This window comes from Aptenodytes patagonicus, chromosome 5 (assembly GCF_965638725.1).
Source record: "Aptenodytes patagonicus chromosome 5, bAptPat1.pri.cur, whole genome shotgun sequence".
Lineage (NCBI taxonomy): Eukaryota > Metazoa > Chordata > Aves > Sphenisciformes > Spheniscidae > Aptenodytes > Aptenodytes patagonicus.
This window is the reverse complement of record NC_134953.1, coordinates 52,511,634-52,537,828: the sequence shown is the minus strand read 5'-3', so window position 1 is coordinate 52,537,828 and position 26,195 is coordinate 52,511,634. Positions and strand designations below refer to the sequence as shown.

Sequence of the window (26,195 nt, the reverse complement as noted above, 5' to 3'; positions counted from 1 at the left end):
ACACTTAAAAACATCAACATTTTTACTTATCAAGTAACATTTTGTAACATTATGCCAAGTGTATTTCATTACAGTGACTTCTGCTATCTTTAATAAAGGTAGATTAAGTAGCCAGCTCCATGCAATGACTATCAGGAAGTTGAGTACTATCATGTTACAAAATACACATGCAGATGACCAGGCAGAGCTAAAGTCTAAGGGCTGATGCATAGCTTCTGTTCTGGGATCAGGTAGCCAGCCACTTAATGACAGGAGCCCAAGCCACCTAGGAACAAGTCCTTTGTAGCTATCATCTCCTTCCCAGAAAGAGCCCTAACAAGATTCTTAATCCTATGAGAAATTAAGAAAGGTGAGCAGAATATTGGGGAGGTTAACCAGGAGGAGCACCTCAGAATGACCAACATTTGATATTATTAAAAAAAAAAAAACCCACAACCAGAAAAGAGCATGCATATGATCTCAGGGAAGCTGCGATTTTCTTCCCTGTTGATGGATGAGCAAAATACAGGCCTGAGACTGCACTTCAGAAATTTTCAGACAGTTTGGGATTAAGTCTGCTATGCCACACACACAGTCACTTCAGCAATTATTCAGCACTGCAGTTAGCGCTGTATTTCACAGCTGCTCAGGAAAGCTAGGACAGCAGAGCAGGGAAAAGCTCCTTCAGCTTCTACTTCCTTAAATCACATTTTAAAGAATGAACTAAAGCTTTTGTTACATGCACTACACTTTCAAATGTAAATTTGGCATAAGCCATTACTGTACCCCTCTCTCCCTTTCTAAAGGATAGGTCTCTTCAGCAGCATCAGGGCAATTGTCTATCTATACTTTAAATCAGAGATGAAAACCAAACCAAGTTTAAAAAAAAAAAGGTTTTGAGTGCAGCTACAACCAAGAAACAAGGTTGGAAATGACCTGGATGACTTTTTCATTGACAAAGACATTTAAGAGTTTTAGCCATTACCAGCTGACAACTGATTTTTTCTTCAAATACAAAAAAAAAAATCAGGAAACAGAGCTGGTGGAAATGGCTTTATTCTAAAATGCCTGGGAACATACCTAAAAATTTTATTATAGAGAAAGAAATTGGGAAGCATAGAATGGTTGCTTTTAAAAGGCAGGTATGCAGCTAAATCAATTGAAAGAGAATTTCTGCACGTCCTTGCAACTCTTTCTTAAAGGTGAACTTTCCTAATTAGGAAAACACTTAAGTACTCCAACAAACCATACCTGCTCTTCTGCTATTCTTGAGGTGTTCTGAAGTTTTATTATTGTTTTATTGAAAGCCTTCTGCATTTCTTCCATTTGCTTTCGGTACCTAAAACAAAGAGTGTAAAGTTCATAAAACTCCTCGGCACTAGACTTGTCTTCAGAAAAGACTATGCCAGCAGAAAACTTCTCTTTGCCCAAAGAAGTTTTATTTAAACATCATGTGGTATTTCCTTTTAAGTTTCACACATAAAACAGAGATGTGTCTCTTTCTAGGTTTTTTTGTGTTTTTTTCCAAGGTTAAAGTAAAATCTTCAACGCCTTAGAGCTTAGCGCCAATTTACTGGAATTCACTATGGAGAATGCTCTGCAAACACTGACTGCCAAGACAGACAGCACAACAGTAAACATAACAAAGAGGCCCTTCCTTGGAACCAATTCTGAAATGGGTACATTTCCCGATTCTCCTATGGCTAAGGAGCACCACAGATAAACACTAATACACATACATCCCTCACAGAAAATTCTATGGTTCCCTCTCCATGCTCCCTTCTTCAAAAAGAGTTATTACAGATAACACGGTAGTTTAAGTGGAAACAATCAATTCAGTGGAGAAGGCATTGTAGGTCTGTGTCATTCAGTTTAACAGCAACAGGAAGATGTGCCCTTTTGTTGAAAGGATTATGGACAGCATTAGCGCTTACATCCTGGCAACACTTTATCCTTTTAAAAAGCCCACAGCAATATTCCTCAAAACAAAATAAATGTGATTGTATCTGAAATATAGAAAGGGAACCCCTGCAACCCGCAGACATCTAGGTCTCCAGTAGCTACCTAGGATTAGGTACTTATCTCAGTTTTCCATAAAGCTTTATGCTGTGATTTATGTTATACTCCACTTTCTCTGTACTACTTTATGTATGTGTATGTTGCTTTGTATAGTTGGCTAAAATCATGTTTACATATGGTAGATTCTTACCGGTCTTCCTCAGACTTACCTCTGACTAAGTTCTTCTAAGTAACGGCTGCTGAGAGACATGTTTACTTCTAGGGCTTTTATGCGATTATTAAGGCGCATGAAGACGGACTCTTTTTGATTAGATCCATGAACAAGATTTCCATTAGCATAGCCTAGATCTGTTGAATTCTGCAATTCAGCATAGAAGTCTGTAGCTGTTCTCTGCTGTCCCCCAGAGACCGGAATCGCCATTAAAGCTTCTTCAGTTGCCTGATCATCCTCCTTTGTTTCAGGAGATACAGAAGACTCAACAGGAGGCAAAACAGGTTTCTGCGCTTCTGGAGTGCCTTCCTTTCCTTCCCCAGCGTCACTGGGTAACATGCCCACCGTATATTCAGGTTGCAGAACAGTCTCTGTAGGCTTTGAAATCACCGGAGGAGAAATAGGCTCTCTTGTGCTCATCTCCTTTACCTCAGTGGCCGCACTGGTCTCAGAAGCTACAGGGTTTTCTTCTGCAACAGAGCTCTCGGCCTTTTCTGTTTCTGCACTGATCTCAGCTATATCCACCTGGGGACTCACCCTTGGTGCTACCTGGCCTGCATCTTCTTTTGCAGGCTCCAACGCTATGTCGGTTGTTGGCAATGGCTTAACTTCAGAAGTAACTTCTAAAAGGAGGGATTGAGAGACAGTTTGAGGATGGCTTGGTTCCAGTTCAATTGAATCTGTTGTCTCATTACTGATCTCCTCACGGACCACACTGCTGAAGTCAACTGCAACAGTAGATCCAGATGGTCTCTCAACTTTGTTGTCTAATTGCTCAGGCAGAGGCTCATCTATTGACATATGTATAGATTCAGTCAGAACCGCCTGTGGCTGCTGAACATCAGCAGAATAATCTCGCCCTTGCTTACCTTCAGTTTTACTACGCTGCCGATGCATGGCTACTGCAACTGAACACCATTTAAACAGATATTCTGAAAAGGTGGAAATACAACATGCTGTTGCCATGTCATAGCAGTACTTTTCTGTCTCAAGTTCAAACCATGCCGATGCTTCTTCTTCCTGATCATCACTGGGCAACAAGGTTACCGTTGACTGGCTTGTATCTTCTTCATACTCTTGTACTAGCTGAACAATAGGACTTTCTTTTGTCAAATCCACAATTAATTGCTCTTTGTCTATCTGTGGAATATCTGTAGTAACGAGTCTACAATGGAAGAGAAAGATGGGATGTTACTTCAACAGTTTTACATGCCTGCTCTGGAAGACTGCAAAAGCAGGATCTTTTAGAAAATTAGCAAAGCTTATTCCAGTGACCAAAGGCCAGTTTGGATACAGTCAGAAATTCTGTAAGTTAATATTTTCTCTGGTGTTTTTCAACCCTGATTTGCAAACAAGTTATTTCAACCCTTGCTTCTGAAACAGCAAGCCTTCTCAATCAGATATTGCCCCTGAAAAAAGTCACCAGTTCAAATATCACTGTTATTACATAGCAAGCATCTTACTCTTCTGCTGCAGTCTTCAAATACAAATGCAAGAATCGCCACCTTCCCACTGACCTTCCTCAGTCTCTCAACAATCAGAGCACTAGGAAACCATAAAACCACTAAATACAGCACAAGTGATGTCTTAACCTTTAAAAGCTAGAGTCTCAGCTCTAAGTAGCCAAATCAATTCTAAACAATTGTAATAACTGAAAAAAAACCCCATAGAATATCTATATACAACTCCTCCTCCCAGCCTAATTCCATATCTTTGCATACATATTTTCATCAAGTAAAGCCTAGCAAAAAAAATATAAAGCTCTTAAACCAGAATTTTTGTCAATACAATTTAACTGAAGTTTCAGCAATATTACATTATACCACAATTATCAGCAATAATTTCAGCAATTATCACATTACATTCCTAATTAGTCTCCCTTGCAGGAGACAACCTGCAAAGCCTGGAACAATATTAAGTCAGTTTCCACCCAAGAAATCTGCAGTAGCCAAGAGCAAAACACTCCTCCTACTTCTTCTAAACAAAGTAATACAAACAACTGAGAAAGTTAGTGATGCATTTTGACATTTAGTTAAATGTTAAAACAAAACATATCATAACAGAAATAGCTATAAACAGTAACTAAAGCAATAAATTTCCCTGGTTAGTACATTACCATACTACAGATTTCACCAAATACTTGCCTTTTTACTTGTTTAAGGCAGTGTGCCATATCTGAGCATTCTACTACCAAAGATTCCAGACTGGTGCATGTTAGCCTCTGCTAGGAACACACTGAAAAAAAACCCCAACACCAATCACTTACTCTGGTGAAGGAACAGGAGTTGGTTCAGGCAGTCTTGGTGCAGCTGTTGAAGTTGCAGGGGTGGCAGTGACATTTTCAGACACACTGTTGTTCCCTGCTGCAGGAAGGAGGAAAAGGTGACCATAAAAATTCAAGAACCATGTTTGTTTTCAATTAATTTTGGGGTTTGGGGTTGTCTTTTTTTTTAGATTATTAACTGTGCTACCAAATTAACTGCAGATGTCATTCAAAGTTATTTGAATGGAAGTGCTACTGACAGTTTATGTATACGATGTTATGGACAGTCTCAAAATATTTCCAGGAAGAAGCAGCAAGTTAGACTTAGCAACTGAAGCTGGGTAATACAGAGAGTAAAGATCTCCAAATATAGCTGAACAAACATATGTTATCTTTGCATCAGTTCCCTTCCTCAGCAAATTCAGCATCTTTGTTCCACTTTTCACAGTCAGTAGGATAAGAATTCTATGGCACTAATCAGATATGCCACAAAAGGTGAAAAAAAGTAATTTAAACATAGATCATCCAACTCCTCATAAAAAATTCAACAAAATAACAAAAAGAAATTAAAACTTTCCAGAATGCTTTTCATCTTAAAAAAAAATACCTTCAGCTTCAGACGACTCTTCAGTTTTGGCTCCGAGCATATTAGCAGCAATATTCACCATACTTAGGATAGCATCTAAAAGAGAAAACAACTATCAAAGAGGACATATTCAGAGGGCCCAGAGATTAGCACCAGTGAGTGATCTGCTATTTTGTAACACTCACTTGAAACAAATCACAGTGTAAGGACATAAAAAATCCGGTCATTCCATTACGCTGGATGCATCTGTTGCTTTTAAAGGGTAAGTTTATAAGCTAGAAACCTGTATTTGAGAACCCATACCTAACCTTTATCAGCTAGACCTTCTAACACCAGTGAGAAGAACTCACTGATCATTAGTCCACTGAAACCAAGGAACAGTAAGACAAACAGAAGAATATTTAAGCATGGAATTTTCTGACAATCTGAGCGTGTGAACCACTGAGGGAGGTCCCAAGCCAGAAATTTAGAGCTTGAACACTCCAACGGAGGAGCTCTAATAAAGACAGGTTGGATCATTTGTTATAACAGCACTAGAGAAGTAAGTCAAGAAATGTCATTTGCTCAATGAGCAAGACAGAATTCTACCTTTGAACACAGGATGTCCACAGCAGGACAGACATGGAAAACTACAGATTCATTCAAATTAAGCTAGACTCTGTCATTTTGCATCATACCTCCCTCCTTAATCCCAAATCTTACTTTCAGCTCTGATACTGCTGTAACATAACAATTCTAAATATTTTAAGGTTTGAAGAAGAAAATCTACACTTTACAATCTGTTACTTGAATGCAATCTAGATCAGTGAAGGCAACTGGAAGAAAACCATAACAAATATCCACAGATCTGGCTTAGATATATATTTTTTTTTTAAGGATCTGTTAAGTAGAACAGTTTTTTCCCCAAAAAAATCACAGAAGTAAATGCAAAGAGGGTTTGCTCTATATCAGCACATATATTAGATACAGCTAACTCTTTGGTCTTGATATTGAAAACAAACATCATTGCCAGGCTTATTTAGAAGATGAGGAGCAGGGAAAGAGCACCTTATAGTAAACACGCAAAAGTTGGCCCCATTTTGCCCATTTCTCCTCCACCCACCAACATACATCTGTACTGTATGCCACATGGATAAGTGCATAAAGTTAGAGAGGCATTTTAGTAGCAATGACAAATTTCTTAGACTCCAGGAAGCTCTGTTCAGAACCTTGATTCTGCCTTTCCTTCAAAACACATCAGAAACCACATTCCTGAATTACATTATTTATCTGGGGCTGTATTCTTTGAAAAGTCATGATAAACAAGAGATGTTAAACTTGAACTATGAATGGTTTCTTATTATTGATGGAGAAACAGAAAAAGAGGGAGAATTAAGAGTTGGTATAAAAGCCTGCCAGTCTAGGAGAATGGCAGGAGGAAGAACAGTGAGCTACCCTCACTAACAGAGGGTAACAGAAGACTGCAAAATACTTCTTACAAGATCAAATGTCTGAGAAGCCCACCATCTCCTCCTCAGAGGACCCTCTTCCTCACCGCGTACCAGTCTATTTAAGACAAACGATGCAAAATGAAGTCCATCACATTTGTCCAAATATGCACATAAAAACCCACCACAAAAGACACCCAAAATCTCAGTATTCCTTCCAAAAAAGGAAAACTGACTACCCTGCTAGAGATGAAAGGTCTCAATAACAAGATCCACCAGCCAGAACTAAGTGATCACTGCAGTGTTTCAGTGCTCAGCTGTCTCTCTAAAGCACTATCAGTAATAGGCGTTTCAAATCTTTTAACCTTAGCTTTAGTACTCTAAAAAAACCCCAATAGAAAAGTCACTGCATTTTTCAGGCAGCAAACAAAAAAACCTTGCAATACTGCACTTGCAGACAGAACATGTGAATACACCTCATCAACACAGCTTGAAGATAGAAACTTTGAGAGTCACAGATAAAAGATAAGCAGTGTCAGGGAATAATGTACTGCCTTCTCTCATCTGTGAGAGGCTAACGTTTAGAAATAAACTACCTTTTCCACTACCTATTTCCCCTTTGAAAACTGCACTGAGCTGTGCAATATTCCTAGCCATGACCTTTTGGCTCTGAAGTGACAACTATGTTCTAGGAAATAGTAGCAAAGAACTCTGCAGCTCTGATCCACTATGGGATGAAAGGAAAGCCTGAGCCCAAACAGCATTCATTTTGAGTGCAAATCTACACTACAGTAACAAATCTTCACTAATTGGGACAGAAGGAAGAGTGGTATAGAGTAAGAGCTCTTTAGAATAAGTTGTGTGGCAGCTGATACTATCCTAAATAATTCAGCAGTTAAGAATACCATTAAAACTGAATATTCAAGTATTCTTAGCCAAACAAACCCCACATCTGGAGGTTTTCCAACGGAAAAGTGACAAGAGACAGTCAACCATTAGTTCTCTCAAAAAAATATACAGCCCTTATGAACATAGAAGCTACCATACTTACATAAAGCCTTCTCAGAAAGTGTTCTCCATCCCTTCCTTTCAAGCTGTACAAAGTAAATCTTTATATTGCCTCCTATACATAAGGCACCTTAATTAAGCAGAGATTTCCAAGTTCTGAATAATTAAGGTTCTACAGCACTTTAGCACTAGTTATTTACAGCCCTATGTAACATTCATACTATAAGTGCTCAGGATCCTTAAGTACAGAAAGCAAAGTTTCCAAAAAATAGAGATCCTTAGAACTGGAAAGTTCTCTTTTTAGAACACTTTAAGAATGATACCCCAACTTTGAATTGTTCCTATTTAATTGCATAGGAATAAACAGTAATCACAATAAATTGTTTCAGCCGAAAAACATGAAAGTCATAGCTGTTGCATGACAAAATGTCATTCTGCTTTCAGTTAGCTCATTTTGTTTCAGCACAGCAATAATTTTTCTAATACACCATACTCACTTGTAGCAGAACCAAGGAGATTTTTTGAAGATTTTTCTTCCCCTGTATTGTAATCCAATAGATAATCTATGTATAAAAAAGACGACTTATGACTATCAAAATTGAATGTCTCACGGGCAAAGAAAATAAACCTCAAGACTTAACACGTCATTCAACTACATCAGTTTGACAGTGTGAAAATAAAACTACAGAAATAAAGTTAAAGGTCAGACATTACATACTGAAATACCAAGCTCCAAGCAATGAGAAACCCAAAGAGATTCAGGGTTCAAGCTTCAGTTTCCCCAGGATTCATGACATAGGTGCAGCAAACAGCTAATTGAGCTTCGTATAGGGTTTTTTCCCCCCTCCTCCTTGTGAGGGCTGGAGGTAGGCGTTTTCATATTTTATTTAAACACAAAGTCTGCAAGCCAAAATAAGCACCTTCACAATTGCTTGCAGCATTGATCATACAAACAATCTCAGGAAATGGGCTATGGACACTAAGAACAAAGCTGTTTCGTGTGAGCTGCTTTGATTATTTTAGTTATCCTTTACTATTGTCAGCACATGAAGATGTTATTGCCTAGCCTGCCAAGTGAAATAGACTTATTATATGCATTTTAAAAGTAACCCTCCAAATAGTTACAACACATTGTTTAAAACTTAAAAGTATTGTTGGAAAAGCCCAGAAATGCTGAAATACTGTCAACAAGACTAAGAGTAAATTTAGCAGTCAAATCATTTATCATATGCAGGAAACGACGAGCCACCAGACTAGCACAAGACATGTCTGAATGGCTAAAAATGCAGAAATTATTTGCTTACCATAGTCTTCATCAAAGAGTTCTTGTCTTTCAGACTGATACTGAGAATCAGCTATTTCTTCATACTCTTCAACCATGCTAGTACCAAATACCCTATGAACAAAGTTTTTAAATAAAAACCTAATATTAGTCTATTAGTCATGTAACTACTTGACATAATTGATAATTAGATAAGCAACATTAACATTAGATAATATGTAGCAAATAAATTAGATAAGCAATAGTTGCCTTCAGTTAACCAAGATCAAGCAGGTATGCTTTTTTTCCCCTCAAACTTCTACCCACAAAGTCCATTACATGCTTTCAAGTGCTGCACCAAAACAAGATCCTGTTTTTAATTCTAGTAATTCCAAAAAGACTTTTCTTCCTTTTTAACCTGAACTCATACCTAGACTTCCTTGTCTTAAGCTCCCCATGAGCTCTTAATGCCTCCTCTTCAGCTTCACCTTTGACTAACTTTAGGAGTATCTATTCATGACTACCTCACTTTGCATACTATATTCTCTTTGACCTGCTCTGCCAAAATAAAGTCAAATCAGTACAATTTAAAGCAGTCTTGTCAACTGAAAATACGGTTTGGCCTATAACACTAGAGTTCCCAGGTTCAAATCCTGACATAGCTTTGACAGGAGAATTGAAATTGGTTTTTTAGGAGCAGTAGAGGCTGATTATTCTCCAAACACAGTTGTTCTGATTTAGATATTCCAAGCATTACTAACTGTATGTACCTGGGGTGCCACGCAACACAGCAGCTTCCCAAAAGCACTCACCACACCTGCTCTTTTTAGTTTACCATTTGTTCCTTGTTTTGCTTGGTCAGCCTTGAAATGCTCATGTCCTCCTGTAAGGCTGCTCATGCTCCTGTTTCCTAACAACCCCCCTGCAAATATAAACCATTCCTTATTGTGCTGGTTTTGGCTGGGATAGAGTTAATTTTCTTTATAGTAGCTAGTATGGGGCTACGTTTTGGATTTGTGCTGGAAACAGTGTTGATAATACAGGGATGTTTTCATTATTGCTGAGCAGTGCTTACACAGAGTCAAGGCCTTTTCTACTTCTCACACCACCCCACCAGCGAGGAGGCTGGGGGTGCACAAGAAGGTGGGAGGGGGCACGGCTGGGACAGCTGACCCCAACTGACCAAAGGGATATTCCATACCATATGACATCATGTTCAGCATATAAAGCTGGGGGAAGAAGGAAGGGGGGGGACACGTTCGGAGTGATGGTGTTTGCCTCCCCAAGTAACCGTTACGCGTGATGGAGCCCTGCTTTCCTGGAGATGGCTGAACACCTGCCTGCCGATGGGAAGCAGTGAATGAATTCCTTGTTTTGCTTTGCTTGCGTGTGCGGCTTTTGCTTTACCTATTAAACTGTCTTTATCGTAACCCATGAGTTTTCTCACTTTTACTCTTCTGATTCTCTCCCCCATCCCACCGGGAGGGAGTGAGCGAGCAGCTCTGTGGTGCTTAGTTGCCAGCTGGGGTTAAACCACACCAATTACATACCGGAGAATCAAATCAAAAGATTCAAAGCTTCTTTAAACAGATGTGAAGCATGCTACACAGCAGGTAAGTTAGGCAACTACTTCAATTCACAGTATTTCCAAATAACTTAAATAAACTGAAAACTAGAATTTGTTGCCCAACTATTATCAAATCACACTAGTCCTCACTGCAAGGAGGTAGAAAGACAGAGCAAAACACTTACGATATTACCTTATAAGACTTAAAGGACAAAAATGTTCCGATCCAAAGTGCGATATCAACTCCACCTAAAGAATAAAAAGTACTTATAATAAAACTCCAAAGACCCACAGAGTCAAGAGTTCATTTAACATATACATCCAATCTTGAAATTGCAAGTTTTGTTTACTCAAGGGATTTGTAAATTTCCCATAACAGAAAAGACTGAAAGATTTGTTCTGCCATGCATTAAAGTGCTGAGGCACAGTCGAGAACACCCCAAGCCCCATGCATTCATCATTCCAAAAGAAGAGGTTGCTAACCTTTATGTACTTGATGAACATCTGAAGCGAGAGAAAGGAAAAGAGAACAAAAAAAAAGATGTCAGTACAAAGGCTGAACACATGCCACAGGCAACTACAGTTTTGTTGGTTTTAATTCAGTACTATAAATGCCTAAGAAGACAAGTTATGAAGGAAAAAGTTGCAATACTACTTCATCTGCCTTAGGTAGCAAGATTTCATTTAGCCCTCGTACCTTGCAGATAGAAGGTAACATGCAACAAGTGTTTTATTAATGAACTTAACAAGTTATTCAATTTTTCCAGGCAGCATGATTGCAGACAGAATACTGAAGTGTGTTAAATTTACTAAGTGTATTTTTTTCCCCTTAAAGAGCACAGATTACACAAAGTGACTCAAAAGGAAAAAAAAAAACCTTCATAGCATGCGTTCTATGTACTGCTGCTGCTTCAAGTTCAAGATAACATGCTTCAATTTATTGAAACACTACTGGAAGAAAACGTACAGAGCATCTGATGACACATTTGGAAGCTTCAGTCATCTGTGTATCTCTAGTGACAACTTGACTACACACTGATGTTTAATCTAAATTAATTTGCAAGTGTAGAATGCATTTATTAAACCACCATGTAGATGCTACCAGTGAAGGACTAATAATCTGCAAGTGAGATCAAGATAACTACTCCCATAAAAGCACTCTTACAAAAAAAAATTCCATTATTTTTGAAACAAGTTCATCAAGCCACTTCAAATATCAAACTTTTTGAAAAATTTTTTTGGACTCTTCTGTAGACTAGGCACACTTAGAACTTGCCTACTTTTTGCACTATAAAGTAAAAACATTACAAGAACATTCCTTTGACAATTTTACCATGCTACATTATTCAAGGCAGAACACTGTATCTGCCAAGGGATTAAGTGCTGAAGCATCTAGTGTAATTCTGGAATTTCAGTGACAAGCAAGATTCCAGCTACCTCAAGGCATTAATTCAGCCAGAAAGCAGAATTAAAAACAAATGAAATCTTTATCCTGTGACTCATGCAGAATTTCTGGGTAGAGAAGTTAGATAACTATCATTCATAGCTGCTTCTTCATGAAAGCACAAATTGTAATTCAGTTGCACAAACCAAATTTTTTTTTTTGGCAGCACCATAATTGGAAGATAACACATCACTGGAGAGGACCTAAAAGGTCTATATTTTATTTGAATTTAAACCTCCACTACATGCCAATATTTTCACAAAAGCTTTTATCCCAGTCCAAGTACCACGTTATTTATGGAGTTTTATTCTCTTTTGAGACTCCTGAGTAAAGATTGCTTGCTGCAAGTTAATTTGAAGGTGGAGAGATCACAGCAAGTGCTCCAGTAGCAGTAAGCCTAAATAATTTGCATGACTGAATAACTGCAAAACTGCACTTCAAGTCTATTGATGAGAACCAGAATTCAAACGCTTGCTCCTTCAGGTTCACTTAAAACTGTATAGCAGAATACAGCACAAAAGTAGCAAGAAATATGCATATTCTAATCTGTGCTCCAGGGAACGTGTACATATATATATATAAAGTGGGTACAGCCAAGAGACAAAATAGGGCGATACTTCTAACCTTACGTATAGGAGATAGCTGGTTAAGTCAAATACAATAGAACATTGTCTGGATTTTTCTTAATTCAGATATCAGCTAAGTATGTACTTGGACACAAGATAATAGGTGCTTCCCAAGATCCTCTCAGTTACCATTATGAGGAAGGTAATACACTTGTGATTGTGTGACAAGGGTTTAGTACATGGCCAATCACACTAGGGCCACTAACAAAACTACCGCAATTAATGGTAAAGCATGCTTTGAAAACACGTTTCTCTGGATGTTCTGTTATACAGGGTAAGCCCAGCAAACACTTCCTTCCCTGAGAAGCGTGGATGCTTTTGCAGTGTGAAGTTACCTTAACATATTTTGCATACATCTGTTCATCCAGAGGAAAGCTTTGGACATTTCTCTCATCTCTGGCATGGAAAGTACCTAATTTAATCCATTTGTTTGTTGGATACCTAGAAAAGAAACAATGGAGTCAATTAATGAAATGCAAGAACCCACTGTTTACAGACATTTGCTGAAATTTCCCAAAAGGCATTTTCATGGAAAAAATAGGGTTTTTTCCTTCAGTCACAAGATAGTGGCAATGTGTTTTTTATGGAAAGAAGAGTTGCAAGATAAAACTAGTCCCAACACAAAACCTCAGCAGTACCTCTTCACATACTTAAAACAGTGTGCCAAGCCCTTGAAGGATGAAACCCTATACTTGATCCAATTACTGAAATTCAGCCAGCCTACAGTAAGATTTCTGGAGCTGAAAAAAGTCACCTCAGATGAACACTGAAGAACAGGACACATAAGTGATAGGTTGTAAATATTATTGTAAGCAAGCAGCAAAAAAACTGTGAGCAAAGCAGAGTTAGAACTAGGCAACAGACCAAGTGTTGAAAATCAGAATCTACACGCTTTAAGCACTGAAGAAGAAAGTGAAGTTTTTTGAGGCACTGTGTGAATGTCTCCTCTTTCACATACCAGAATAATCTGCTCACTCCCAGAAAGCAGTGGGGGTACAACAATGCCTAAAACACGATAAAGCCACCCTTTAACCAGCCATTTGGCCAACCAGTAGTGTTCTTACCCCTTCCAATTCCTCAATGGTGTACCACTATTTTTTTTTTCCTTTTTAAATAATTTGGGGGTTTTTGGACAGAGTTCAGCATTGAAGACAGCTTAAGCCATGTGAAAATGGCCTGAATGACAAGGGAGGAGACAGTCCACAACCCCAGTGGCATTCTGTTAAGGAATGTTCATTTTATAATCTATCATCCACTACCTACTGTATAATTTCTGCTGCTTCATTGCTACTTTTCAACAAATTTTTCCTTTTCATTTTTAAGGTGGCAAATAAAAAAAAACAGGAAGCATGGAAAGAACTCAAGCCATGTATTCTAGGACCTCACAGTTGCTCTTTCCATGGAAAAAACCTGTTAGTAACTAATATACACACACAAAGAAAATCCATGTAATTCCACAGTGCATTACACTTTGCATAGTAACAGGCATACACAGACCATGTTTTATGAAGCCATCCATTTAATAACTATTTCATTTTTCACTCAGAAAGGTGGGTTTTGATAACATACCTGTCACTAATAGACACCAGAAAGTCTTTAGGAGTGGAAGAGAATAATTCATGATTTGCAATGTCAAGCTGCTTTACTTGGACTGGTTCACAGAGCTCAATAACAAACCTTGAAGTCAAAAAGGAAGTATTAGACAAAACACTTTTCCTTCTACAATTACAATCCTCAGTCCTTTACCTTGTTACTGCATCCTTCACTGGGTATAAAAGAACACTACAAAAATGCTGTACAATAAGGAGGCATCACTTGCTGCTCCCTTCAAAAGCACTAGTGATATTTACCCACATATCTAGCTTAGTAACTCTAGATAGCACCTGCAGCTACAGAAGCTTCATCCATCTTGTACTCAAAGGCAACAAGTTACAGAACTAAAAACTAAGGACAGCAAACATCATTTAAACCACACGTGAACTACCAGTTAGTATATGGTAAATTCTGATCATGTGTCCTACAGTTATTTGACAGCTGGTGAAAGAAACCAAAATCTTTACTTGAACACTCAGCACTTTCTCTTCTGTAAGATTATAATTATGCAAAAACTACAAATACTAAAGTGAATGAAGTTATCCCCTTCATCTTACCTCTCAATACCAGAGACAGAATTCTATGGGGGACGTAATAAAGCACCTAGTGCTAAGTCCATCAAAAATTCCTTACACACACATTTCAGGCACAGATACACCAAGGTCAAGTCAGTCCCGCAGGATACACAGTCCCATTGCGATGGAAAACTATAACCACTCCTGTCATACAAGCAAACCTCAGTAACCTACCAGATTTTAGTACTGCAAGGATTTAGCATGTAAAGATCCATGTTTTCCATCAAAATAGCTGAAGTGCTCTGTATAAAGAGAATTAGTATTTTAAATTGTATGGTAGACACTAACGCAGTACCAAGGGTTTTTCCCCTCCCTCTAAAATTAACTTTGATATTAGTTATGTAAACTAATACCAAGTTTCACAACATTCTAAGCAAGATAATATACAGGAGATGTTATGCCCTACTACTTTGGGGCAATCACAGATTATTTACTATGGCAAGCTGTTTAATACAACTTTGTTCAGTTGTTCAATTTCTGTACTGAGTAAACTCTGCTCCCCCTTCCAAATTCACTTAAAAAGACATCAACTTCTCTATAGCAATCCCTCTTAAAAAAAGGGACAGATCATAGTTTACATCCCATTTTTGTGAATCAAAAATCACAATGAACCCAAACAGAAATAAGAATTACTTCAGAAATCAGTGTTCAGGTTTATGTAAGTGTACTTTGTACTACTTCTTGCATAAGAGTAAACTGAGATAATGCACACTAGTAATTAGTAAATGCTTACCTTTGCCTCTGGATTCGCTGCCAAAATTTTGGCACCACACTCTACAGAGGCATAGTTATTTCTATTTTTCTGGACTTTTTTTGTGGAATGCTGCCCACCGACAGCAGAAGGGTGCATTGACTGACCTAGGAACAAGAAAATATTGCTACTATAACAAGCTACACAAAAACCCAGTATTTTCACTTTCAGGGAACTTCCGTTCACTGCTTTTATATAATAAATGCTATTAATTATGTAGTTCTAGCTGAAAAAGTTAAGTTCCAGGCTGCATTCCAAATTGAGACAGTTTCACTATCCAAATCTGATACAAGATGAAAGTGGTCTGTATTTAGACCAAACCAATGAATCCTGAACTTACTCTTTTCTTTCTCCACTTCCATGACTTTCTTCTTCCATTCATCGAATGTTGGAATGTCTCCAGGGTCCTTTGGAGTTATCACTGATGTAGGGTCAATTTCTCCTGTTTTCTTATAGTCTTTCTGCAAAAGAATGAGTCACCAATTGTGAATATTTTTCAGTACCAACAATGAAAACAAAGATGAACTTCAATGCTTTAAAAAAAAAAAAACACAAAAAACCATGCTCTCATCAAGTCAACAGCAGATACATCATTTGAACCCACGTTAAAAACTTAGTGCCAAAGTAAGCTCACAAGCCAGAAAAAACATGTGATTATTTCCTCCCAGAATTAGATTCTTCCACTGAGATGCTGGTAATTTTTGTGGCTAAACTAATACATTTTAAGTAAAATGTAAGCATTCTGTCTCAAAATGTCTGCTTTTCCTTCAAGATTTTTGCTTTTCCTCCTCCTAAGGAGAAAAGGTTTCCCTGTAGCAGAAATCTTCAAATATGAATGTTGATCGTGACAGAATTCCAGAGGTCACCTGGAGTTTCTGAACACCTCAAAAAACAGCAGAATGAGATACTATTTTAAAATGTTTTATTTAGTGTTTAATGGTCAAAGAAATAATGTTTTGAACTTGCCTGACAAAGCAGCAACCCTTTTAAGTTAACCATATGCTATACCATTTCAAGTCTTAACTTCTCCTTTGTACAAACACATTTCCAGCACACCAGAGGTGCGAAAAGCTGCTGCTAGACATTTCAAGTGTAGAGGTTGTTTTGTAGACAACATTTTACAGGTAGTTTCCAGAATGACTGCTTTGTAGGTTGACGTTTTCTCTGCACTTAAAGCAAGAATTATTTCACATATAGTTGTATAGCTGAAAGCCCTCAAAAAAGAGCCAAACCCACATATTTGGACAAAAATGACAACAGAATTCCTCACATGACTACACTGCAACAGAACTTTAGATGTGGTGTACCCAAAAATACATCCTCACATATATTTAGAAATGAGAGGATATAAGATCCCCCTTGGACTATGATGAAAGTGGTAAGTCAAAAAAACTGACTGAGTAAGCAATGCCAAATCATGCTCTTGCTTAACTATGACATCAGGCCAATGCCATAATTATTTAAATTGCAGTCTTTAAAGCATTAGGTTAAATAAAGAAAATATTGGCTTTTTTTTTAAATAATGGTTTACACCGATTTGTTTGTAGTAAATTCTTTAGAAGACTCTTCCTGACTGCATGCAATTATTTTAAGGCATACTCTATTCTGTTCAGTAACCTTGGGAAAAACTTCTTAGTTTTAAAAGAGAGTTATCCAAGTTATTAGTGACATTTTAAGTGTGATCCTAAAATAGCAAAAAATGGTATTGCCATGGCCTTGGTCATTCTTTACCTATTTAAAAAACATAAGCTTTAGGAAACGCCTCACAGTAAGAACATAAATAGTAGTCATACAGTTAAGTATAAAAGACCTGTCTAACTAAGTATCCCACTTTAACAGTGGCCAAATAAGATATCTAGGAAGGAATAAAAACACACCAAACATTTTGTATTTCCTCCAACTCATCTTTGCCTCTAGCCATCTGCTTGCTTCTCAGGAACTTCCTGACTCAGTCAAGATTCAACCCTCAGACTTCTCTTCTACAAGCTTACCTGGCATGTGCAACAACCCCCCTCCTTTTTTTAAAAAAAAAAAAAAAAATTGTAAAAAAAATTCAGCATCGACAGCATCCTGCAGGAAGTCCCAGCTTAACTGTCCATTACATGACAAACATTTCTTCTGGATTGTGCTCCAGATAGTTTTATTTGATTTCCTCCAAGTATTTGAAGAGACTTAGCTCAGAAAAACTGTTCTGTGCCAATGAATCAACCTTGCTGTCCTTTTCTTCCAGTTTGTTATACCCCTATTGAGATGGCAATATCAGAACTGCACAGTGCTCAAAATGTGAGGGCTGCACATTTATACAGTGGCAATCAGAAAACTGATAGATCTTTATCTTATCACCATCTTTAACAATGGTGATAACCTAACAGAGGTCATCATGCTCCTGTGCGTACTGAGTGGATATCAGCACTGCTTACCTCCCTTTTTAAGTTCTCTGAGGCATTCAGAGCAGATTTTTGCTCATCTGTCCCCTTTTCAGGTCCTGAAACTTTTGACTCAAACTCAGATTTTGTCTTCTTTCCCTTGCCATGTGAAGATGATATGTTCTCTATATGTTGACCTGCAAGGCTGAAAATTTTAGAGAGTATTAGGACCTATAAATTGATCACACTTTCAGCCATATGCAATATTAAACACACACACAAATATGTAGATAAGCAAGCACATGCAAACGTTTGTTGCAAGGCCAGGACAGAAAAGAACAATTACCTTTAAATTATTCAGACTCACAACCTACTTCAATACTCACCTCTCTGGTGGACTGACAAAAGAGGAAGGCTCACTCTGAGGGTCAGCCTCAAGTGTCCCACCAATATCACAGTCAGGTTCTGACTGCTCAGCTTCACTAGAGCTGACTACAGGGATATCAGCACAGGAATTTTCTATTGCACTGAAGGGAAAGAAATAACATGCTGTTTACCCTTCTGATAATACAAGTAACCCTGATAATCAACCACATAACTAAAGATATTTGAAAGTTTAAAAAAAAGCAACAGTCTCACAGAAATAATTAAGAGAAAGAGGAACGAAGTATGCTATACTTGTGGAACTGCGTTCTCAGCTGTACCCATGCAAGAATAGAATTTCCTTTTCCAGCCTGTTTGTCCCAGCAAAGGAACTCAAAACTAGCTTCTCATCTCCCAGAACTCTCATCTAACATCTTACCAAACACTGCAATGGATAATTTTTCCCCATCATCACTACAAACTAAGAACAGCTTCAGTTACCTGACTGCCAGCAATTTTCTTTTCCCTTTCAACAAAGGAATCAAATACGAGACTGAGTTCCATCGCTAAAAGCTCCTAATGTTCCCAAGTCAATGGGCAGCAATCAGAACAGAACTTGGCTAAAACTAGAGGAGAAAAGGGGTGGCGTAACGATATATAGTAGAGCCACACTTCCCTTCCACTAGATTTTTTTTTTTCTTGCTAGTGTAACAAAAATGAGGTAACCCAGTAGACCACTATCCAAGCTGCATCAACAGCCCGAACTAGCTAATATGCCCACTGCCTTACTTCCTCTCTCTTAGAAAGACTGAATACAATGCGTCAGGCAAATCCTAAGGCAAAACATGAAACGAAAGCCTCCCTGTGTGCTCTTTAGGAATGACGGAATGGGTGGGGAGAAGATGGACACGTAATAACTTCTGTGACTTTCGTCCCTTCTCCAGTACAGGGATGACTTTCATATTGATCTAGAAGGTTATAAACCAGATCTAAGTAAAAGTCTTTATTCTGCCTCCTAAATTTCAACATAAGTTTTCTTCAACATCAGCAGCAAACTAGGTTAATCCAATATCATGATATAGAGCTGCAAAAACACAAACAGCACGTCGGCAACTTAAAAGGGGATCTTTTTGGTTCTCCGACTGCTAGGATCATCAACAGAAGCAGCCATAACACACACAGGGAGCCAATTTTAGACCTTTCATATGATAGAGCTCCCACAGTATAAAACAAGAAACTCATAGGTATTCAAGACTTCTCGCTATGTCGCAAAATCTAAAATGCTAGGAATACAATAATTTATGAACACCCCAAAATGCACATATCTGAGATGCACACAGTTTAGCTCTGCATGTAACACTTCAATGACTGAAGTAAGGTTAATCACTACACTTAAAATTAAAAAGCACCACCTATTCTTGACCTCAGTGGATAGATGACAGAATGAATAATTATCAACTGAATAAAATATGGGACAAGTATGAACTTAAAAATACCCTGATATCAGGGTGTACCTGACTGGCCTCGAGTAACTAATTTTGGCAGACGGTGAGTAGCACAAGCCTAAAAGCTGTAGTGCTCCCTCTCCTTTGGGTACTTGCATTTGTTAGTAGCTTTGCCTTAATTTTTAAAGTGCATTACCAAGCTCAATCTGCATGGCAGCTGTCTTTACTTGCAGCCAGAAGAGGAGCTCAGATTATTTTTCAAGAAGTTTTCCCCAGATTAGGTCTGGATAGAAAAGCTACAATCAGTGCTGTCCTAAAAAAGATTCATTATGAAGTAAAAATAGTTTGGAATAAAATTACTTCCAGAATATTTTGACTAAGAGGTCCTGCTGGAATATCGGACCGGTTACACCTAAGGGAGCTGGACTTTGTTACACTGATGGGAATCAACATCTAAAACAGGAAAAATGCTGCCTAAAGATAACAAATGCAACTGAGTCTTTTTCAAGATCTTGTTTAACTATGGAGTTGGACTACAGCTGTTTTGGTTATTAGAGTTAATCAGCACAAAAAGAGACCACCTATTACTATTTAAAGCTAAACTAAAGTTTAAAATAATGTATAAATATGCATCTCTCCTATACTTACTCTACCTGTAAATGGTACTAGTGTCAGAACACTACTGCCAAGCATTAACTAATATATCAGGTGCTCCAACACAAGTTTTCATTTTCATTTGTTTCACAGATCGAGTCTTCAGAGTTCATCACTGTAGTATTCTCCAACTATGACAGCAAGACTATTTTCAACAATTACAAGATACCAAGCTGAATGTTCAAAAGAAAGACCCTGGATCTCCTTCTAAGACCTGACAACAGTAGGACTTACAATACGTTACACAAACAAATCAATAGTCAACAAAAACTACAAAAAGAAACACGCTGAAATTACATTCCAGTTTTGCTTTATAAAACACTGCGAATTTGCGAAGCTTGATTTTCGAAGATTTGCAATTAAAAGACACTTAGGAAGTACCAAAAGGTGCTTAAGTGTTAGCTCTAGCAGAGTAGACAAGATCAGTCAGCAGACAAGATTTCCAGACCTTTTCTATGGTAAAGAAACTAAATTGGTAAACCAGAAAAGCTGGACCCTGAAGAAAACCCAAAACACCAAAGAACAAGAGAAATCTAGTTCATTTTTACTGTGTTAATTTTTTATCTACCAAAATATTAGATCTTTATCAGCAGACAATCAGAAGAATATATTCCCCTTAGCACACATTAAAAAGCCCAGGAGAATTTTGTGAAAGTACCTAGAAGTACATACACATGATTTTCCATACTACAGTGTCCTGGTTTCAGCTGATGAGACCATCACTGAAGCAGCCTTGATGCTTATCATCACAGATGTGAAAGCACACTTATGAAGGGCAGAAATCCTAATGGTAAAGACCTGAGGGCTTTTATAATACAGATTATCTAGCACATAAAAGACATTGGATTTTTTCTGTCAAAGCAGCAGCTTAGAAACTGATAATGGCAATACTATGACACTTCAGGCAAGTACACAACTCTTAATCCACACACTGAGTAAATGATGGCATATTCCATTAGCATTGACACTATAAACCAAAGTACAGCAAAAGAATCGTATGTAGCAGTCTAGTCTTATCCCTGCTAAACCTGAAGAGGTAATCCTTTTAAAAAACATCAGAGTAAGTGATATTCTCTCAAAGACCAAAACAATAAAATAAAAAAAGCTTACTCAGGCTGTGAGACTGGAGGGATCTCTGAGGTAGGTGAACTGGAAGTGTTTTCAGTGCTTTCAACTACGCTAGACGAAGCTTCATTTAAATCTACTGAAGGTGGAGTCTCAACTTCAGACTGGCTTGCTTCACTCATTTCTGTAGTCTGTGAAAACATTACAGATGAATATACGTTTCTTCAAAACTTGAATAGCAAAAGCATTCATACGATAACATCTAGTACAGAGTATTAACAGTTCAGTAGTTTAGATTTGTCATCAATGAACCTGAAAACCAGACAGCAAGACAGTTAAGAAATAAATTTTCTTTCTTCATAAACCTAGGTGGTATTCAGTGCTACTTTGGGATAGTTGCAACACTCTTCCGTAGTCTGCAATAATAGTGTAAAAATAATAATTAGAGAAGGCATGCGCAACAGCTTCCTCAACCATGCATCTCTAAAGAGTCAGCCACAAGAAAACAGGCTTAAGTATTTCAGCAACTGAAATAAACGGTTCTACTTGCATGCTCTGTTACAATAAAATTTACATTTACTATTATCATCCTAAGCTTAATTTGGGGGAAGGCTTTCAATTTTACCACTGCAATGGAGGTCCAAAATGATTCAGAAGTCTATTCCGTGTTGTAACTGAACAAAGAGATAAATCACTTATCACTTCTGAGAGTCTAGTAGTCTTGAGTCTTATTTATTCTAGTTCTTCAGTTTTCATAAGCCATTGCACAGCATAATCAAAATAAGGCTTTCTGAATCTGAAAACCACTGAAACAGGTCAGATTAACTCTTGCAGCAATACTATTAAACAATACTAAATACTATTAATACTATTAAATACTATTAAACAAGAGCCTCTTGTCAATAGCTGGATTACTCCAAGTCATCTAACTGAACATGAAGAGGTCTGGAATGTTTTGCTATGGAATTACGTATCTAAGCCACACAATATATATTCAGAAGTATGTCCCACATATGTTGTCTTGTAATCTGAAAAACCCAAGACTACATATCAAATAAATCATCTGTAACAGTGGACTTTGTAACATTTAACATTGAGCACTGACTTAATGTTATCAATGGCACATACAACCCTTTTTCCATTTTAACAAAGAAAATGAAACTGACAGAAGCCAGAAAGGATCAAAGCTAAAATGGACTGCTACCTACGATCACCAAGTCTGATCTATATAGAAGACCTCAGTGAGAAGGTTTTTTATGTTTTATTTATAAAGAGACATCCATACCTATAACATTGAATTTTAATTTATCTTGAAAAAATTTATTTAGTCAGTACCTACAAATATTAAATTACTCTTTAATTATTACTTATGCACATGGGAAATGCAAGATTTGTTAGCTCATACATTTTCTCCTTCATTGGAAACATGAGTCTGACAGCAACCCTAGGTGCAAGTGAAATGCAATAGATGGTTACTATGAGCTTTAGATAACCAAAATGAAAGACTCTGAAATCCAAAAAGCACATGAAGAGTGTATGGAGACAATGAGTGAAATAAAAGTCTTGCCTGGTCAGATTTTGTAAAGTCATCAAGTAGTTCTTCCGTAGAGTAACTCCATGTATTTGAGTCTGCATGCTCAGACTCCAGTCTGGGACCAGCCTCTTCCCCCTAGTATATTAAAGGTAAACCAACAGTAAGTATGCAGTAACACAGGCCTTCTATTCTAGTAAGAGGAGTTACCTTTGGTACAGACTGAATAATACTACCTTTACAGCCACCAAAATATCAGCAAGAAGTTAAGCTACATGAATCTTCAGAGCCAATGCCAACGCATGTTTAAAATCTCACCTGTACAAATACTGCAGCAAGTTAAAACAATTCAGTTAAATCTTCGCAGAAAAGACCATTTTAGCATTGTCTTAAATCGTTCAGTTTGTGCGCTAAGGAAAGTTAATCATTCTGCTATGACCTCCCATGCTGACAAATCCTCCCTATCTCCATGCTGCCCAAAATAAGAGGAAAGAAAAAAATGATCCTAAGATGACTTGCAACAAACCACCATCAAAAAAATAACATTCGGCACATTTCAGTTATAGCAGTCTTATCAGCAGAACTAGAATAATTTCACAAATCTGCTGTAATCTTTTAAAGCAACTTTCTCTTTTACAACTAAAGATTTACAATCAAGTGCAGTGAATTCAAAATAAAAATGAATACACACTTGAGGAAAAAAAAAAAGTCCTAAAACCACCAGACTGTAGAACTAACAAGAATTTACTTGCCCCTCAAACTTTTTTTTTTAAGTTGTGACTACAACATATGCAAGTTATTTTTGAGCAATACTTTAAAATACAGCAAGAAATCTGGTAGAAATTTACACACCCCTCATTTTATAAGTGCCATCTAAAATCCTGTGGTCAAACACTGGAAGTTCTAGTGTTCAGATCCAAAATGGGCTGCTATGCTATACAAGATTACATGATCATATTAATTTGAGAGAGTTAAGACATACACTGGAAGAGCAGTAAGTACAAATTTGAGCAGGCAAATCTTAAAGACAACAGTGAAGCAACATTTTTTCCCCAAATAATATTAGCTCACATCTAAGATTAAATAGCATCAATGCCTCGAAGGGACAACTGATCTAAGGAAAACTGATCAAGGGCTGCAAGACTGTTCTTTTTGAGCAGGACATCACCAGCAGCCTAGTTAGGAGTAACAGACATATGCTTAAGATTTCTCATACACCCAAGAGATTTTTCTTTAATGAGTAAGAAGTACAGTATACTTCACATCTTTGGTTTTAAGTTGAGAAATCTGCTTAACAATGCAGCTGTGTTACTAGAATGAAGGGAAGAATGTTGCAAAAAAGTAGGAAAACATACACCAGTGGCTTCTCAGTCTCAAAGCTCGCTTGATCTTTCCAGTTTTATTACATCAGCCATTAAACTCAAGCAGGACTTTTTTCAGGCAGCCAGAAGAATAAGACTGAATGTTATTTGGCCGTACAAGCTGGCAAAAAAATACAGCTAGCCTAGATGTTGAAATGTTTAAGAAACCTACAATATTTAAAGTATTTTTTTCTGGTCGGGCAGCTCTCCACTTGAGTCAACTAAAATGCTCAACACATTTTCCAGGTTTGATGTGGCATATAAAAGCTTTCTTGAAATGAGGACCATGATTAGCACTACTACTGATTGATGGAGGCAATGGGAAGACCAATAACATCAATACTACCCATGCTCATCATAGGACTGATTCTTTACCTGTGTAAATAAATAAATGAAACTATGATGACTTTCTGATATGATTCAACTGCTTGGGATTGCAATATGCAGAAACTTGTAATGAGTTAATCAGGGTGGGACAATTACACACAATTTAACCTAAAGTGCTAAGTAATGTAAATAAGAAAGGGACAAAATCTTGTATTATGCATTTCACATATGTATTTTAGCTTTGTTAATTTTTATTAAACAGAAGGAAAACAAACTGATAAATACTGACTTAAAACAATTAACTTCAAGTCTTCTATTTAGGATAGCAATCATTTGTGCACTGCGTTTTTAACACAACAGGTGCAACTGGCATACTGTGGCCAAGACTTATCCAGGCCATCACCTCTTATCGTGGTCTCTACAGAGCCACATACTATCCCTGATGACCACTTCTTCTAACATCTGGCACCCAAATAAAAAAACCTGAGCCACCATTACTAGCTTTACTATTTGTCTGGCCCCAGCCCGAACTGTCCAGCTATATTGTCACATAACAGTAACAAACTTGAAGTAAAGGAAAACAAAAACTTGGGAAGATAACATCATGGTTCACAGAACAACCGAGTACATTAAACATTCTGGCCAATAAGATTCTATGAATCAAAGTGTATGAATCAATTTTTTTTTTTATTTAATATCAAGTCAGACTGAGTAGCTAATTAACATGATTTATTAAGCATACCTTTTCCTGGACATTTTCATCATCATTTGCCAGGGCACAAGCATCATCTGAAGTGTATTGCACTGCTGATGAAAGACTCTCTTTACAAAAGACATGCCAAATAGGAAGCCTATTTAAAAAAAAAGAGCAAAGTCTTGATTTAAAATGAATAAATAATATTTTAAAATAATTCCCTCAGCACTGCTTCCCCTCAACCTTTTTTCAGTTGTTCCCAGGAGGTGCCTAAAAAATAAAAATACACATGTACAGTTCATAGATACTCACTTATCAAAACTATTGGAGGACTTAACTTTAAGAAATTATAACAGAAAACACTACAAATTTACTACTTCCAAAAGACAAAAGTATCAGCAAAACAGTTATTGGGGTGATACCATGTCACAAAGTGGAAGCTGACACAAATTAGTTAAGTTACTGCAAGTTAGAAAGAATTTGAATCAACTATATCCTTTGTCACATAGCAATGGGATATCTTTAGCAATGATTATTACTAAGCAAAAACTAAAGCCACAGATTAAAAAAAAAATAAAGCTCCTTATTTACCTGTACAGATCATACCTGAGAAAATTCTGTATGGTCAGCATCATCAAGCACATTTAAGAGAATTAGAGAAAATAAGTATATTAAACAAAAGGCCCATGCAAAACCCATCAAAAATGTAGAGACAAATGGCAAACCAGGTGCTGGCTTTAGCTACAACCTCCATAGAGATTTGTTTTATACTTTCAGTTCCAAAGAATTTTGCTTCTCAGTAGAAATGGATTTATTTGCGTAGAAAAGCAGCCAACATCTATACAAACACTTGCATCAGAACAGCATCTTTTGCTGCTTATAGTGCATGGCCCCTTCACATCCTAGATAACATCTGTGCAGCAAACCATTAGACTTGGAGGCCCAAAGGCCAGCAAAGGTCTTCATGCAGACTTCAAATAAGTCCAGCAAAATGGTATGCAAATTGAGCTTTTAGTGGAGTTTTCAACTATACTTGAACATCAGAGTCACCTGCCACTTTAAAGCCAAACACTTTTTAC

At 37.4% G+C, this 26,195-nt stretch overlaps 1 protein-coding gene across 3 annotated transcripts in view; it reads right to left on the bottom strand.

The window, feature by feature from the left end:
- The window catches only part of SUCO (SUN domain containing ossification factor), a 44,696-nt gene that overhangs the window by 6,125 nt on the left and 12,376 nt on the right, over positions 1–26,195 (bottom strand). Inside the window, exons 2-20 of one of the 3 annotated variants that reach the window (XM_076339786.1) lie at positions 25,165–25,273; positions 22,771–22,872; positions 21,249–21,394; positions 18,063–18,203; positions 17,731–17,881; positions 15,651–15,771; positions 15,293–15,417; positions 14,734–14,801; positions 13,961–14,068; positions 12,727–12,832; positions 10,805–10,825; positions 10,515–10,570; positions 8,798–8,889; positions 7,991–8,056; positions 5,080–5,154; positions 4,476–4,572; positions 3,079–3,374; positions 2,208–3,000; positions 1,231–1,318 (exon numbers count right to left, since the gene is read on the bottom strand). In XM_076339786.1, coding sequence (XP_076195901.1) covers positions 1,231–1,318; positions 2,208–3,000; positions 3,079–3,374; positions 4,476–4,572; positions 5,080–5,154; positions 7,991–8,056; positions 8,798–8,889; positions 10,515–10,570; positions 10,805–10,825; positions 12,727–12,832; positions 13,961–14,068; positions 14,734–14,801; positions 15,293–15,417; positions 15,651–15,771; positions 17,731–17,881; positions 18,063–18,203; positions 21,249–21,394; positions 22,771–22,872; positions 25,165–25,273 — 2,761 coding nt within the window. Of the gene's footprint in view, positions 1–1,230; positions 1,319–2,207; positions 3,375–4,475; positions 4,573–5,079; positions 5,155–7,990; positions 8,057–8,797; positions 8,890–10,514; positions 10,571–10,804; positions 10,826–12,726; positions 12,833–13,960; positions 14,069–14,733; positions 14,802–15,292; positions 15,418–15,650; positions 15,772–17,730; positions 17,882–18,062; positions 18,204–21,248; positions 21,395–22,770; positions 22,873–25,164; positions 25,274–26,195 lie in introns of all 3 variants that reach the window. The other 2 variants (XM_076339783.1, XM_076339785.1) reach the window with 2 other exon arrangements.